At 41.5% G+C, this 15,603-nt stretch overlaps 1 protein-coding gene across 4 annotated transcripts in view; it reads left to right on the top strand.

The window, feature by feature from the left end:
* Positions 1 to 15,603, top strand: part of F8 (coagulation factor VIII) — a 117,451-nt gene that overhangs the window by 68,684 nt on the left and 33,164 nt on the right. For all 4 annotated transcript variants that reach the window (XM_045995022.1, XM_045995021.1, XM_045995024.1 and 1 more), the window contains 2 exons: positions 776 to 985; positions 4,834 to 7,897. In XM_045995022.1, coding sequence (XP_045850978.1) covers positions 776 to 985; positions 4,834 to 7,897 — 3,274 coding nt within the window. The remainder of the gene's footprint in view (positions 1 to 775; positions 986 to 4,833; positions 7,898 to 15,603) is intronic.

Below are 15,603 nucleotides of genomic sequence, written 5' to 3'. Positions count from 1 at the left end.
GATTTATAGTATCTTGTAGTGCTTTGTAAGGCAAGAAAATTTGATTCTCAGTTAGTTGTACTAAGCTAGAGTTCGAGCATCGCTTACTTGATTTGTGGACCACCGCCCTGCAAAATAGACAAATGTTTATTGAAAAGATGAATGGATAGATGTAGGGTAGAAGCTTTCAGAAACAATTCCCTTTATAGACTGAAGTCAAAGTTACTTTTATTTACCTTTTCGTTTAGAAATAGCTTCAAACTTACAGAAGTTCTGCAAGAATAGGATAGTGAGCTCCCTTTACCCTTTACCCAGATTCACTAATTTTTAATATTTTTCTGTATTTGTTTTATCATTCTCTTTTCTCTATATACTTACTTTTATTACTTATTTTCTTATTGAGAACAGGTTGCACTTTTACCTCTTAGTACTTCATTGTACATTTTTAATGAATACAGATATTCCCTTACAAAACCAAGGTGGAGTTATGAAATTGAGAAAATTTAACGTTTATCTAATTGGCAACCAACATTCCAGTTGTATAAATCAATCAACGCCATGTTTCATAGCATTTCTTCCCTCTAGTTCATGAAGAGTCAAGGTCTATGATTCCTCTCACTTTGGTTTGCGACCTGATCAAGCATTAATAATATACTTTTTTTTTAAAGCATAATGCTATGTCTTCTTGGGAATCAGGTAATGGGCATAACATGTAATTATTTCTAATCCTCTCATGACAGCCTCGAGTAGTAAATCTGGATACTGCAAAAACCTCTTGTCCCCGTTTCTTCTGCAGGCATCAATGGCTATGTTTTTGACAATTTGCAGCTGTCAGTTTGTTTGCATGAGGTGGCATACTGGTACATTCTAAGTGTTGGAGCACAGACTGACTTCCTGTCTGTCTTCTTCTCTGGATATACCTTCAAACACAAAATGGTCTATGAAGACACACTTACCCTATTCCCATTCTCAGGAGAAACTGTCTTCATGTCAATGGAAAACCCAGGTTAGTTATTTATATTATTATTTTATGTTATATTTAAATATAAAAATTTACTAATATATTATATATTACATATATATCAAATATAAAAATATATTAAATATAGAAATTATAAATATAAAATTTATATTATTTTTAATTTTCTAATTCTTTTAAATTTTTATATATTTATTTGAGAGACAGAGAGCTAGCAGTGGGGAGGGGCAGACAGAGAGCGAGATATTATTCTTTTACTAACAGCTGTGATAACTTCACTAGCCATGCATATGCTCATATGTGTGCAAATACTAAATGGTCCAAGTGATTTTAGTATTGCAAAGCATTTTAATGATAATACTTTGTGGTATTTAAAGTCTTTCCTCTAAAAAGTCCCTTTACTTACCATTGGCCTAAATTATAAGTGTGTTTATTAACCTATAGTGGTGAGTATACCTTTTTTTTAAAAGATTTTATTTATTTATTTATTTGACAGAGAGAGATCACAAGTAGGCAGACAGGCAGGCAGAGAGAGAGAGAGAGAGGGGGGAGCAGGGTCCCCGCGGAGCAGAGAGCCCGATGCGGGGCTCGATCCCAGGACCCTGGGATCATGACCTGAGCCGAAGGCAGAGGCTTAACCCACTGAGCCACCCAGGCGCCCCTAGACTTATAACCTTTAACTTGACAATATTTTAATAGCATTTTTGGTGTTTCTACATGGCATACTTTTAACTTTTTCAAAATTATTAAAGGGGAAAACATATTCAAAAACATGTAAAACTAATCACAAAGCTGAAGCTGCAGCCCCTAGAGAAGATCTCCTGAGTTCAAGGTGGTCAAGTCTGATCCCTTGGGGGTAAAATTCACCGTTTTTACCATTTAAAAGTTCACAGTTCAGTGGCTTGCAGCACATTCACCACGTTTTACAGCTATTACTATTATCTACTTGAGAATATAGCGCCTGCCAGCCTCAGGGCTTGAGTGGCTAATGTCGTCCTGCTTCTCAGGGCCTGAGGCACCCCGACAGTCCCCCATCAGCCCTGGGGCCCAAACACCAAGCCGCCAGGTCACCCCACCCACCAGGGCCTAGGGATGGATGATCTGTGCCTGCCTGAGCTTGGCCACTGCCAGCAGCACAGCAGACACCTTTGGCACTCTGCGCGTCTGCGCCCGGAAACCCAGCACTGCCGCTAAGGCCCGTGCCCCTCTGCCCCAGAGCGCTCACGGTGCCAGACCTGGCTCCGGGATGTTCCCGGCTCCAGGACGGGTGAAAAGGACAGCAAGAGGACCCCAGCAGCCTCCATCACCTGGGAGTCCAACCGCTCCAACGACCACCGCTACCAGACACAGCTCTGGCCACCAAGGACCTCCCCGCCCCCTCCATTTTTCACCAGCACTGACCTCAGCTGACAGAGCTGCATAGAAATGATGCTGCTGTGCCCTCCCTGGACCTGGAGCTGCTGAGCCCCAGACAGCACACTCCGAGCCACCCACAGGTGAAAGTCATTCCCTACCAAGTCGGTCCATACGGACTGCAGGAGGTGCTTGAGAGCCTGATGCGACCAGAGGAACACAGTCACTTTGCAACGACTGACCCCAAAGACATGGACATCTACAAATTGCCTGTGAAGGAACTCAGACTTATTCTTTTTTTTTTTAAAGATTTTATTTATTTATTTGACAGACAGAGATCATAAGTAGGCAGAGAGGCAGGCAGAGAGAGAGAGATGGGGAAGCAGGCTCCCTGCCGAGCAGAGAGCCCAATGTGGGACTGGATCCCAGGACCCTGAGGCCATGACTGAGCCGAAGGCAGAGGCTTAACCCACTGAGCCACCCAGGCGCCCCTAACCCCAATCTTCTTTATCCATTTGTCAGTCAGTGGACATGTGGGCTCTGTCCATTGTTTAGCTATTGTTGATAATACTGCTGTGAACATCAGGGTACATGTAGCCCCTTGAATTTGTATTGTTGTGTCCTAGGACCTAACAGTTTTACACTGTCAAAAATATCCTTTAAATGTCATGAAATTAGGCTCCCAATCCACAAACTTACACTCACTATGGAATCAAATAAGATTTCATTTCTTATTTTTATGACTTGTTTTATAGAAATTTCTAATTGTTTTACTGTTCTTATTATGTTTTCCCTTTAGTTACTCTCTTTTTGTTCCCAAGAGTTTTATCATACAATGTATTTATTTTACTTAGAATCTGACCTCCTAGACCCATGCATCCTCCTTCTGTCTGGGCTGGTTCTTTCTAGAATTGACTGAGTATCAATTATTAACTTGGGACTTTTCTTCATCCTTCTTCAGGAAAGGTGCCCATTTCCTGGACCCCATGTCATCCTGTTTTTTTTAATATACAGTATACTCCTTTGTTCTGGTAGAAAACATACCCTCATCACTTCCTGACAGTGGTTGCTTTACAGGTAGATTTTCTAAATCTTTGATGATAGAAAATGTATTTTCATTTCCCACTTGATTGGTTATCTGGCTGCACATAGAGTGCAATACTCCAAAATGCATTTGACCAGAAAAACCTTTTCCATGGGCATCCCGTTATCTTACAGATCTCTGGGGAAATATACTCGGGGGAAAGTTTTCCTTTTGAGGGAAAGCTGGATTCAGTTAAGATTTTGCTTGCAAATGTCATGCAAGATAATGAGACTGTGAAGGTACCTGATGGGTGTATTGTTTTGACTTATGTTTATGGATCTGCTGTACCACTATGAAATTCCTTCACTTGAATAATCCTGTTCATAGTAGAAATTAATATTGCTAGCCTTGTAGTGTAATTTTATATTATGTATTTCCTAACCCTAAGTCCTACTCCCTGGTGCTTACTTATCCTGAAATTGATGACAGTGGAAGCTATTCATGTGTAATGTGATTTGAATACTTTATATGATAGCATAGATACTATTAGCCTCATCTATAAATTAGAAAACTGGGGCTCAGAGAGCTTAGTTGACTTGCTCAAAGTCACACAGCTGGTAAATGGTAGAGCTAGAATTTGAACCCAAGCAATCCAACTCTGAGAAGCTGTGCCATTATGTTATATAGCAATAATAGCTAAGCTGCATAAAGTTTCATGAATTAAGTCATTATCACCATCATCAAAGAGTTCTGTGTGGGGCGCCTGCTGGCTCAGTCAGTTAAGCACCCTACTCTTGGTTTCAGCTCAGGTCATGATCTCAGGGTGTATGATCGAGCCCCATGTCCGGCCCTGCATTCAGCACCAAGTCTCCTTGAGATTCTTTCCCCTTCCCTCTCCCTCCTCCTCTGCTTCTGCCTCCAGTTCACATGACCTCTCTCTCTCTCTCTCTCTCTCTAAAATAAACAAAAATCTGTGTGACTATTAAGACTCTCCTCTACTGGGGGCCCCGTGGGTGGCTCGGTCAGTTACACGTCTGCCTTTGGCTCAGGTCATGGTCTCAGGGTTCTGGGATTGAGCCCTGCATCAGGCTCCCTGCTCAGCAGGAAGCCTGCTTCTCTCTCTCTCCCACTCCCCCTTCCTGTGTTCCCTCTCTCACTGCCTCTTTCTGTCAAATAAATAAATAAAATCTTTAAAAGACTCTCTACTATTGTGTGTATTAATTCCATTTCTCCATTTTTATCCTAATATCTATTAACTTTTAATCACAGACCTTTCTTATGATTACAGACAGATATACCACAATAGTGGCAGTGTAAAAACCACTTTCACTACCATTGTTGGACTGTTATGTGCCAGGGATTTAACCTGATGACCTGTAAGACAATGGTACTGACTAGTATTTTTTCATTATCTGGGAATAGAAGAGAACGACTAATACATAACTTGCTTGGGACCTGGGTTGTAAATAACCAGAGTCTTATTCTTCCTCATCTCCAGGTCTGTGGGTTCTGGGGTGCCACAATTCAGACTTTCGGAACAGAGGCATGACAGCCTTACTGAAGGTTTCTAGTTGTAACGGGAACATTGGTGATTATTATGAGGACACATATGAAGATATTCCAACTTCCTTGCTGAATGAAAACAACATCATTGGACCCAGAAGCTTCTCCCAGAATTCAAGGCACCCTAACACTAAGCAGAAGCAATTCAAAGCTACCACAAGCCCAGAAAATGACATAGGAAAGATGGAGCCTCAGTCTGTAGAAAGAACACAGCTGCTTAAAGCACAAAGTGTCTCCTCTAGTGATCTGTTGATGCTGTTGGGACAGAACCCTTCCCCACATTTATTCTTACCTGATCTCCAGGAAGCCACACACAAAGCTGAGGATCATTTACTTGGAGCAGCAGAAGGAAACAAGGGCCCATCTGAAGTAGCAAGTCTGAAATCAGAGCTCCATCACAGTGAGGACCGAGTGTTTACTCCTAAGCCAGAACTGCAGTTAAGACTAAATGAGAATTTGGAGATACCTGCAACAGTAGAGGTGAATAAACTTGATTCAAAAATTTCTAGTTCATCAGACAGTCTAATGACTTCACCAACAATTTCATCAGAGAAGTTGGCAGCAGGTACTGAAAAGACAAGTTCCTTAGAACCTCCAAATATGTCAGTTCACTTTAATAGTCATTTAGGCACCGTTGTAAATTCATCTCACCTTATTCAGTCCAGTGTACCTTTGGGCTTGAGTGAAGAAGATAATGATTCCAGGTTGTTAGAAGCAGCTTTAATGAATAGTCAAGAAAGTTCACTGGGGGAAAATGTATTATCAATGGAGAGTAATAGGTTATTTAAAGAAGAAAGAGTTCGTGGACCTGCTTCATTAGTCAAAGATAATGCTTTATTCAAAGTTAATATCTCTTTGGCAAAGATGAACAAGACATCAATTAACTCAGCAACTAATGGAAAGACTCATGTTGATGTCTCAACATTATTTATTGAGAACAGTACATCAGTCTGGCAAGATACTATATTAGAAAGTAATACTGAGTTTCAAAAAGTGATTTCTTTGGTTCATAATGAAACATTTATGGAGAGAAATATTACAGCTTTGGGGCTAAATCATGTGTCAAACAAAACTACTTCATCAAAAAATGTGGAAGTGGCCCACCAAAAACAAGAGGGCCGTATGCCACTAGGTATGGAAAATCCAGATCTATCATTCTTCGAGATACCGGTCTTGCCAGATTCAGCAGATTGGCTAAAAGAGACTCATGGCAAGAACTCCCTAAGCACTGAGCAAAGGCCCAGTCCAAAGCAGTTAACATCTTTAGGATCAGAAGAATCTGTGAAAGATCAGAATTTTTTGTCAGAGGAGAAGGTGGTAATAGGAGAGGATGAATTTACAAAGGACACTGGACTCAAAGAGTTGATTTTTCCAAAGAACAAGAGCATATTTTTTACTAACTTGGCTAATGTCCAAGAAAATGACACATACAACCAAGGAAAGAAATCTCAGGAAGAGATAGAAAGAAAGGAAAAATTAACCCAAGAGAATGTGGCTTTGCCTCAGGTATATACAGTGATTGGCACTAAGAATTTCCTGAAAAACCTTTTCTCACTAAGCACAAAGCAAAATGTAGAAGGTTTAGGTGAGCAGCCACACACTCCAGCACTTCAAGACACCAGGTCACTAAATGACTCCGCACATAGAGAAGGGAGTCACATGGCCAATTTCTCAAAAATAAGGAAAGAAGCAAACTTGGAAGGTCTGGGAAATCAAACAAAGCAAATGGTGGGGAGGTTTCCAAGCCCTACACGGATGTCTCCTGATCCAGGTCACCATCTTATTACTCATCGTGGTAAGCGGGCTTTGAAACAACCCAAACTCTCACTAGAAGAAATAAAGTTTGAAAGGCGAGTAACTTTGAATGACACCTCAACCCAGTGGTCCAAAAATATGAGCTATTTGACCCAGGGCACCCTCACACAGATAGAGTACAATGAGAAAGAAAAAAGAGCCATCGCTCAGTCCCTCCTATCAGATTGTTCTATGAGAAATCGTGGCCTCATGCAAATGAATGACTCTGCGTTACCTTCTGCAAAAGTATCAGCATTTCCATCAATTGGACATACAGATCTGACCAAGACCTCATCCCAAGACAACTCCTCTCATCTTCCAGCATCAGCCTGTAATTATACCTTTAGGAAGAGGAGTTCTGGGGTCCAAGAAAGCAGTCATTTCTTACAAGAATCCAAAAGAAATAACCTTTCTTTAGCCTTCCTAACCTTAGAAATGATTAGAGGTCAAGGGAAGTTCACCTCCATGGGAAAAAGTGCCACAAACCAACCCACATACAAAAAACTTGAAAGCCCTGTTCTCTTAAAACCAGACTTGTATAAAACATCTGGCAAAGTTGAATTACTTCCTAAAATTCATGTTCATCAAGACTCTTTCGCTACAAAAACTAGCAATGATTCTCCTGGCCACCTGTATCTCATGGGAAAGATCTTTCTTCAGAAAACCCAGAGACCTGTTAAACTGAATAAAATAAACAGACCTGGAAAAGCGCCCTTTCTGAAACCAACAGAAAGTTCTGAGAAGATTCCCTCCCAGATGCTGGGTCCCCTTGCTTGGGAGGACCACCCTGCTACCCAGATACCAAGAGAAGAGTGGCAATCCCAAAAGAAGTCACAAAAAAACACAGCTTTTAGGAGAAAGGACACCATTTTGTCCATGGGCCCTTGTGAAAATAATAACTCAAAAGCAGAAATAAATGAAGGACAAGATAAGCCCCAAAGAGAAGCCACCTGGGCACAGCAAGGAGGGACTGGAAGGTTGTGCTCTCAAAACCCACCAGTCTCAAAACGCCATCAAAGGGAAATACCCGTTAGTACTCCTCAGCCAGAGGAAGACAAATTTGAGTATGATGACACCTTCTCGATTGAAATGAAGAGAGAAGATTTTGACATCTATGGCGAAGATGAAAATCAGGGCCTCCGCAGCTTTCAGAAGAGAACACGACACTATTTCATTGCTGCAGTGGAGCGTCTCTGGGATTATGGGTGAGTAGATCTCCCCGAGTACTAAGAAACAGGTATGGGTGCATTGATTATTCCTCTAGCCTGCTATTGCAACATTTGACTTTCCTAGGTGCTGAAATAATGAAAAAGGCACAGATTATCTGCAGGAATGAGACTCCAAGGATTGCTTATAAAGGAAGGGAGAACCCTGAGACCAGGTAGCAAAGTCTAGAGGAAGCCAAGGAGTAAAGAGATGGTTAGATGATGATACCCACAATAAGAGTTAGAAGATAACACATCCAGAAGGCATGAAACTCTTACTCTAGTGAGAGGGAGGAGAAAAGAGGCTTACAAAAGGGTACAGGAATCAGGGTCAAGAAGCATCAGTGGGGAGCAAGTAGAAAGTCAACCTTATGAGCTGGAGTCGCAGTCTTAGTCTTGTGAAAAGGTTCTGAGAGAGGCAGGAGGAAGAAGTGAAGTGTGTGGTGAAGAGGTTGAGGAGGCTGGGACCTAAATGATGATAAGAAGATAGCTGATGGAGCTCTGAGAGATGTTTCCAGGCAGAGAGAATAGTAAATACAAAGGCCCTGTGAATGGAACAAATCTGAGGAACGAAAAAAGACACTTTCTACCTCAAATAGGCCCTTATTGCTGCATAGCAACTATAGAATACTGCCCTAGTCTACTGACTTTCCCACTGTCCTGGACCCCTGTCTTTCATTTTCTACTTTTTCCTTAAATCTCCAGGCCCTTTTACCCATTCTCCGACAGCCCTTCTCATTCATAGTTAATGCTTGTGCAGTGAACCTCCAGACTTCCAACACATTTATTGGCATCTGTAACCATATCCTGTCTTCGTGCTTATGACAATAAATGCACTGTGCACCGAAGGCCAACCTCTCCAGTTTCCTAGTCAACCATCTCCAACTTTCCATTACAGTTCATTTTCACCTTACCCAATACTCAGTTCATAGTCAAATTCTGGTTGTTGTGTTTTTTTTTTTTAATGAAACCAATTGGATTCTTTGATGGACAGGTGTGGCTGTAGAGAAAAAGATGAATTAGGAATAACTTCAGTGTTTGGAGTCTGAGGAACTAAAAAGAAGGAATGGCCATTGACTGCCATGGAAAAAAGACTGGACAAACAGCAGGTTTTTGGAAGGGACAGAAATTAAGAGACTAATTTTGTACCCGATAAGGTAGGGAGTTTATATGTGAATCTCAAGTTCAAGGAAGGTATCTGAGATGGAGATATACAACTGGATCTTATCTGCATAAGAATAGACCATCATGAGGATGAGTGTAAACAAAAAATAGGAGAGTTTAAAGAACTGATACCAAGAGCCCTCTAACATTTAAAGGTCAGGGACATGAAGAACCAGTGAAGCTGACGGAGAAAGATTGGCAGTGAGGTTATAGAAAATGAAGGAAAATTGGTGTCAGAGAGACCAGCCGAGCACACACATCAAGGATGGAGTCATCAACTATCAAATACTGAGAATTAGTAATGTGAATACCAACAGTGACCTTGAATATGTAGTTTTTATGGAATAATGGAAATAAAAGACTTTTTCCAGTGGTTTAAAGAAAGAATATGTGGAAAAGAGTCCAGCTATTTCTCCCCATTTCAGTGGCTACCATTCCAGTCTAAACCATCCTCAACTCTCATGCAAATTACTGTAATAGCCTCTGAACTAGACTTGCAGCCTCCAGCATAGCAGCTAAAGCACATTTTCAAATTGTAATTCTGATTCTCATTCTCTGCTGCAAACCTCCCGGTGGATTTCCATCTCACCCTTAGTAAATTCCAAAGCCCTCACCATGGCCTTCAAGTTTCAGAGATTTGACCCTCTGAAACCTCTGACCTCATCTCCTACCATTGTTTCCTGCTCACCATGTTCCAGCCACACTGGCTTCATTGCTCTTCCTCTGATGCAACAAATGTATACCTCTCTGTAGGCCTGTGCACTTTGTGTCTCATCCTCTGATATCCTACTGCTGTAGGGAAGCAAGAGCAGGTCTTTTATGTATGTCTGAGCTCCAGAGAGTACGAACTAAATGGTAACACAAGTTCCATGGGCAAGAATAGAGGCAGGAAGACCAGTTAAGAGGTGATTGTAATCATCCAGGTAAGAGAAGACAGATTCTTTAGATCAAAATAGTGGTTGTAAAAATCAAAAGAAATGGAAAGATGTTGAACATAATTTGAGGATAAGCAGATAGGATTTGCTATTAGGTTGAATATCGGGGAATGGGGAGAAAGGACTCAAAGAAGATTTTTAGTTTTGTTTTTTTTCCTAAGCAACTAAGTGGATGATGGTGACATTTAATGAGATGTGGAAGGCTTGATGTAGAACAGATTCATTTGAAGAAACACTCAAAGTTCTGTTTGGAACATATTTAGTTTGAGATGCCCACTAGACCTCCAGCTGAGAAGTCGAGTAGGCAGTTGGATATGAGTCTAGAGTCCAAGGAAGAGGTCTGTGCTAAAGATGAATAAATTTGGGAGTTATAAGCATATTGACAGCATTTGAATAGACTTGTTGGTATTATCAAGAGAGTAAAAGTAGATGTAAACCATGCCCACTTTAAGCTGAGTCCCCAAAGGTCTATATCCTCAAGGTAACAGTAAACCAGTTAACCCACTTCACTGATGTGCAAATTTCTATTCTTTTTATTTTTTTTTTAGATTTTATTTATTTATCTGATAGAGAGATACAGCAAGAGAGGGAACACAAGCAGTGGGAGTGGGAGAGGCAGAAGCAAGCTTCTCACTGAGCAGGGAGCCCGATGCGGGGCTCGATCCCAGGACCTTGAGATCATGATCTGATCTGAAGGCAGACGCTTTGCAAATTTCTTTTCTTAATCATAATTTATGCAACTCTTGGGTTGGCAGTGCCTGCAGACATCTGGCAGAGGAGAACATTACACTTCTCAACATCCTAGGCCTCAGCTTATTTTCACAGATCTTTCAGATACAACATCCAGAACACAAAGATACAGGGTATAGAACAAAATGAAAGAAAGAAATAAATAAGCAAGCAAGCCACAGAAACAACAGAGAACCAAAACAACTCAGAGACTTAAGATCTAGGAATCATATACAGTTATTAAAACACTTATACATCATGTAGAAAGAATTGGTGATCTAGTAGGTAAGTAAGATGAAGTAGTGTGGAGTGCAGCATGCAGAGATTTTTTTTAATGGAAACTATAAAAGAGATAATAAAAGACTATGGCCAGCTGTATTTTCCACAAGTATGTGTGCCAGTATGTTCTGTCCTATATGCTCTTGTACAATATGACCTTGACATTCTCCCATTCAAGAGGTAAAATGTAATCCCCCCTCCTCTTGGTCTGGCCTGGCATTAGGACTCATTTGTGACCAAAAGAATATAACAGAAATTTGTGACCTACAGATGTGGTGGAAGTGATGCTGGTTCAGAAAATACCATGTAGCTTACATCTAGTTCTCCTGGGATGTCCTGTGTAAGAAATCTGATTACCCTGGTGCTGTCATGCTGGAAATGTCACATGTAGGCCTTCTAGTCATGAGTCTCAGCAAGTCCAGGTTTCCATTATTCTCCACCACGGCATCAGGTGCATGAGTGAAGTCATGTTGGACCTTCCAGACCAGCCTGGATGCCAGCTGACCCAGCCAAGCACTGCTGGAATTCTGACTTAGCAGAATTGACAAGTATCATAAAATGGTTGCTGTTTTAAGACACTAAAGTTTTAAAGTAGTTTGTGATACAGCAACAGATAACCAGAGGAGACTTAAAGGATAGAGCGTGAAGGATTTACTTCTTTTTAACTAAAATATCAGAAGGAAAGGAAAGTGATTAAAGAAGAAACTGGATATTAAAAATTTTTTAAAGTCATCAATGCACAGATTGAGGAAGCTCAACAAATCCCAAACATGATGAACCAAAAAAATCAACACCTAGGGGCGCCTGGGTGGCTCAGTGGGTTGGGCCTCTGCCTTGGGTTTGGATCGTGATCTCAGGGTCCTGGGATCGGGCCCCGCATGGGGCTCTCTGCTCAGCAGGGAGCCTACTTCCTCCTCTCTCTCTGCCTGCCTCTCTGCCTACTTGTGATCTCTCTCTCTGTCAAATAAATAAATAAAATCTTTAAAAAAAATCAACACCTAGGCATGTTTCATCAGAGTGAAACTTCAGAAAACCCAAAAGTCTTAAAATCAGGCAAAGAAAAAAGACAGCATACACTTAAACAAGATACAGAAAGGTGATTTTTCAGTAGTGCTAATTTAACATAGAAAACGGGAATGATATCTAGAAGACACTGAAATACAGTAACTGCCCATCAAAAATATGAATCAAAAATGAAGGCAAAATAGAACATTTTCCAACAAACTGAAACAGAAACTTCACCCTAGCAAAAACCCACTAAAACTATTCTAATGATGTACTTGAGACAGTAGGAAAATGATACTGAATGAAAGAGGCGAAAGGCAAGAAGGACTAAAAAAGTAAAGAAAGGGTAAATATATGGGTAAATATAAATATAAATATTATTTGTATAAACTGGTAACATGTTTTATGAGCTCTAAGATATAATTGGTTTTTTCACAATGGATTTGCCAGCAAAACACAGGTGTTATGAAAACCACCCCTATTTTAGAAAGGAAAACCACTCCTTAATTGGAAATATCAACACTGTCATCATTGGGCACATAAATTTGGGCAAATCCTCTACTCCTGGCCATCTTATCTATAAATGTGGTGGGATCGAACTAAGAACCATTGAAAAGGAGGCTGCTGAGATGGCAACGAGCTCCTTCAAGTATGCCAGGGTGTCAGACAAACAAGGCCAAAAGTGAGTGTGGTGGTTTTTGGTATCTCCCCTTGGAAACTGGAGACCAGCAAGTATTATGTGAGTATCACTGATGTCCCAAAACACAGAGCGTTCATCAATAACGTGAGTACAGGCACATCTCAGGCTGACTGTGATGTCCTGATTATTGCTGCTCTTGTTGGTGAACTTGAAGCAGGCATGTCCAAGAATGGGCAGACCCATGAGCATGCCCTTCTGGCTTACATACTGGGTGTGAAACAACTAATTGTTTACAAAATGGATTCCACTGAGCCACCTGCTGCCAGAAGAGACACAGGGAATGTGTTAAGGAAGCCAGCACCTTTATTAAGAAATTTGGCTACAACCCCACCACAGTAGCATTTGTGCCGGTTTCTGGCTGGAGTGATGACAACATGCTGGAGCCAAGTGCTAACAAGAAATGAGACATCGCCCACAAAGATAGCTTTATAAGACTGGTGAATCCCAGACCTGTATGTACCCCTGAAAAAATAATACATTAGATGTTAATTAAATAATATAAACAAATAGATGGCTACTCCAGTGGAACCATACTGCTTGAAACTCTAGATCATCCAACTGACAAGGCCTTTTGTCTGCCCCACGAGTACGTGCACAAACTTGGTGGTACTGGTACTCTCCCTGTGAGCCGAGTGGAGGGGTGTCCTCAAAGCTTTGCTCCGGTCCGCTCCGTGTTACAACTGAAGTCTGCTGAAATGCATAGCTTTGAGTTAAGCTTTTCCTGGGAACAGTGTGGGCTTTGATATCAAGAATTATCTGTCAGATCAGAGGTGCCTGGCTGGCTCGGTCAGTGGAACAGGTGACTCTTGATCTTGAGGTTGTGGGTTCAGTCCCCTCATTGAGTATAGATATTACTTAAAGGTAAAATCTTAAAATAAAGAATGTATCTGTTGGGGCGCCTGGGTGGCTTGGTGGGTTGAAGCCTCTGCCTTCGGCTCAGGTCGTGGTCCCAGGGTCCTGGGACCGAGCCCCGTGTCAGGCTCTCTGCTCAGCGGGGAGCCTGCTTCCCTTCCTCTCTCTCTGCCTGCCTCTCTGCCTGCTTGTGATCTCTGTCTGTCTGTCAAATACATAAATAAAATCTTTAAAAAAAAAAGAATGTATCTGTTAAAGATGTCTGTTGTAGCAGTATGGCCGCTGAAAGTAGCTGGTGATCACCCTGAGCCGTCTGGGCCTAATCATTGCTGGCTATGCATGCGTGCTGGATTGTTACACACCTCACAATGCAAGTTTGCTGAGCTGAAGAAGATTGATCAGTGTCCTGGGAAGAAGTTGGAAGATGACCCCGTATTCCAGTTCCTGTCAAGTCCATATGTACTGGGTGCTTCTTTGGATATCCTCCTCTGGGCCATTTCGCTCTTTACAACATGAGACAGACCATTGCTGTGGGTGTCTCAAAGACTTCTGTGGCTAACAGAGTCACAAGTCTGCTCAGAAAGTTAAATAAATGTAATCCCTAATAACGGCCACCTCAGTCTTAATCAGTGGTGGAAAAACTATCTCAGAACAGTCTCTATTGGCTATTTAAGTTTAATAGTAAAAGACTGCTGGGCGCCTGGGTGGCTCAGTCAGTTGGGTGTCTGCCTTGGGCTTGGGTCATGATCCCAGGGTCCTGGGATTGAGACCCTCATCAGACTCCCTGCTTGGTGGGAACCCTGTGGAACATACATATGTTCAGCAGCTCGACTCTTAGATATGTGGCCCGCAGAAATGCATGCATGTGTTCACCAGAAGATGTGTATAAGAAGGTTCACAGCTGGGGGAAAAAGATTCATAGCAGGAGCAGGACTACGTGTAAGCAGCAAAATTAGAAATGAGTGTTCATAATTTTGGTATATTTGCACAACAGAATACAAACTACAGCACCCAACCAGAAACAAAAGAACGCGTACAACATGGTTTGCCAAAACGGACAAAACTCAGCTGCGTTCTTTAGGGAAGTATATATACATAGTGGTAAAATTATAAAGAAAAGCAAAGATAATTATCATAAAAATCACAACGGGGGTTAGGGTTAGGAAGAATGTCATTGGAAAGGCACAGACCGTGAGCCTTCTGTGTTGCTGGTAATGTTCTTGATCTGGATAGTGGTTGCATTTTTATACCAAAAGCACTTTGGTTTTATGTACTTTATTATATAATTTTAGTTCACAGTTCCAGCAGATTTTTAAAAAGATTTTATTTGACAGAGAGGGAAAGAGATAGCAAGAGAGAGCACAAGCAGGGGGAGTGGGAGAGGGAGAAAGCAGGCCTCCCTATGAGTGAGGAGCCCAATGCGGGGCTCAGTCCCAGGACCCCGGCATCATGACTGGAGCCCAAGACAGATGCTTAATGACTGAACCAGCCAGGCGCCCCCTAACAGATTTTTTAACTTTTTTTAAGTTTGATTTTTGTTTGTTTATGTAATCTCTATACCCAACACGGGGTTTAAACTCACAACTCCGAGATCAACAGTCACCGGCTCTACTTACTAAGCCAGTCAGGCACCCCCAGATTTTTTTTTTTAAGGATTGAACCCTGGGGGCTGTTTAATATTCAGAATTTGTTTATAAGTCCTATATGCATTTAACATTCAACAAATACTTTTTGACCACCTACTATGTGCCAGGCACTTGTTCCAGCTGCTGGGAATACAGCAGTGGACAAAACAGACAAAACCCCTGCTTTCGTGGAACTTCCACACTAGTGAAGCCTGGAGAGAGGGTATGTCAGGAAGATGGAGTGGTTGCCTATGGAACATGTTGCTTGCTTGTCCAATAAGATGAGGACATGGCAAAATTGATTATCATCTGTAATAAGCCACTCACATGGTCTGGATAGTGTCTCAATTTTGCATGATCTTCATTTAGATCTCTTTTGTAAGCTCTCAACCTCTGTATTGGCCAATTTAATTTACA

Source organism: Meles meles, chromosome X, assembly GCF_922984935.1.
Source record: "Meles meles chromosome X, mMelMel3.1 paternal haplotype, whole genome shotgun sequence".
Lineage (NCBI taxonomy): Eukaryota > Metazoa > Chordata > Mammalia > Carnivora > Mustelidae > Meles > Meles meles.
The sequence above is the reverse complement of the archived record's forward strand: the minus strand, read 5'-3'. Positions and strand labels throughout refer to the sequence as shown.